Genomic DNA, 1,934 nt, shown 5'->3' with positions numbered 1-1,934 from the left:
GGGCTTAGGACAATACAACCTTTCCTTTTGTCTTAAATAGCAAGTGTCCAGAAACTGAATCAGCATTGTTACTCATTGTACAATAACTTACTCAAACAAGTAACTTCACACTGCCAGGATCTAAAAAGAAATAGGCTAGATTTTGTGTGAAATAAGCTAGAAAATTCACAACCAACAACCATCCTCACACTTCAGAACTCACAGAAATCACATCTTTGATGGATGTACAGAGAAGGACGATTTACATACATCATACATTCTTTGAAATTACAGCACGTTTTCTTAGTTAAGATTATTTAAAGACTAGAACAAATATGTTTCCATTCTGCCATAGCCATAACATATTGCACCTTGCTTCGTTCCATGTCCGTAACATTTTCACATAGCAGGCCTCGAATCTTTCACACGAACAACAGTAAGAGAAAACATACACTATCGACAGGAGACCTTGCGGCTGGCTGCTCCAGATGCTCGGCAAAACACACAAAAAAAGTGAATATCATTGAAGTCTGTCCGAGAGCGCTTCGTTCATGGCACCTCAAGTCCAATTCAAAATAACTTCTCTTGACATTGTCGCTGATTGTTCCAATACAAACGGAAAAGTTTAGTAATGTCTTGTGAGCCTTAGATCTATGTACAAGATGAAAGGAAGGTGGTGTGGATGAGACGAGTTAATGTCAAGCATCACATGTTAAATGAGGAAACTGATGATACACCATTCTGCGCTGACGTGACTTCTTTTTCGTATCTCGTGCTCAGGTATTTTGCGGTTTCCGTCATCTGATGCAACAGTCCAAACAAACCTCTGAGGTGATATCTGAAAGAAGCTGCAGTTTTACGTGCACTTTCGTTGATTGGGTCATCATTAGAATTTTCATCATTACATGCTGAGGCGTTATCGCACTGTTCCTCTTCATTTGAATTCTGAGGTCCTGCCGTAATTTCTGACCGTATTGCGTGAAGCATTGCATAAAAGTGGTACAAATCACCATTCATGCCAAGGGCTGGAACAACTGCTTTATTGTTGTTATTCTCTTCCAAAACATTGGGTAATGAATCGACAGGCATGTCTCGCAGCCGACATGGAATCATGACTGTGTCATCCATAGTATCCACTGCTTGAACGAAGCGATTGATCGCAGTCAACAGCGACTGCTGGCTATCGAGAGCGATGCTCGACCTCTTATTATTATTATTATTCATACCTGACATCTTGAGAACTTTGAAAACACAGCAATTGAACACAAGCTGAGGATCTTGATCAGATTTTCAAATACCGGTACGCCAGAAGAAGTAGCCTAGATCTCGTCAACACAATTTGGACACTCAGTCTTCCACGGACGCTTTTTACTTCGTCACTCAGCAGTCGCCGGCATGAACTGCATAGAAAATGAGGAGTGGTAAGTCTGGAGATCCGTGGGGTTACTAGTCTACACTCAGTTAAACGTCTAAGCGAGTTTTCAACAAATTGTTCGTCAAAAGGAAAAAACTTTGAAGATCTTCGGTCACAAACTGGATTCAAATGATGCTAGCAATGTTATCCTGGTTTTATACCTGCCAAAGATTCTCGATGAAGCCACTGCTACTCTCTGACCCCCACTGAAAAATGAACTACGCTGTTGAAAACATTCGAGGTAACGGAGGGTCAAAATACTACGTTCTGATTGGCTGCATAGGATCAGGAGCGATGGGAGTGATTTCCAAGGACGCTTTGCCTTGTAGTCATGCGAATGCTTCGAGGTGTGGGTGTAGGCCTAGTGGACTGGACTGACTGCGCCCGCAACACACGCACGAGAGGGTGACTTAACTTTGACAGTGCTTTGTACCATTGTACTGACCGCCACTGCAAGTTTGAGCCTAGGCCAGGGAGAAAAGGTGATGCAAGTACCACACATGACGTGAAGAACCCGCCCCATGTCTGTCTCAACCCCCCC

At 42.9% G+C, this 1,934-nt stretch overlaps 1 protein-coding gene across 1 annotated transcript; it reads right to left on the bottom strand.

Annotated features, from left to right (window-relative positions):
- Positions 1–684: 684 nt before the first annotated feature.
- Positions 685–1,604, bottom strand: LOC101860498 (mid1-interacting protein 1A). Its single transcript, XM_035969984.1, has one exon. The coding sequence runs from the start codon at positions 1,210–1,212 to the stop codon at positions 685–687; it is 528 nt and encodes a 175-aa protein (XP_035825877.1). The 5' UTR covers positions 1,213–1,604.
- Positions 1,605–1,934: the final 330 nt, after the last annotated feature.

This window comes from Aplysia californica, unplaced genomic scaffold, assembly GCF_000002075.1.
Source record: "Aplysia californica isolate F4 #8 unplaced genomic scaffold, AplCal3.0 scaffold00203, whole genome shotgun sequence".
Classification (NCBI taxonomy): Eukaryota; Metazoa; Mollusca; class Gastropoda; order Aplysiida; family Aplysiidae; genus Aplysia; species Aplysia californica.
The sequence above is the reverse complement of the archived record's forward strand: the minus strand, read 5'-3'. Positions and strand labels throughout refer to the sequence as shown.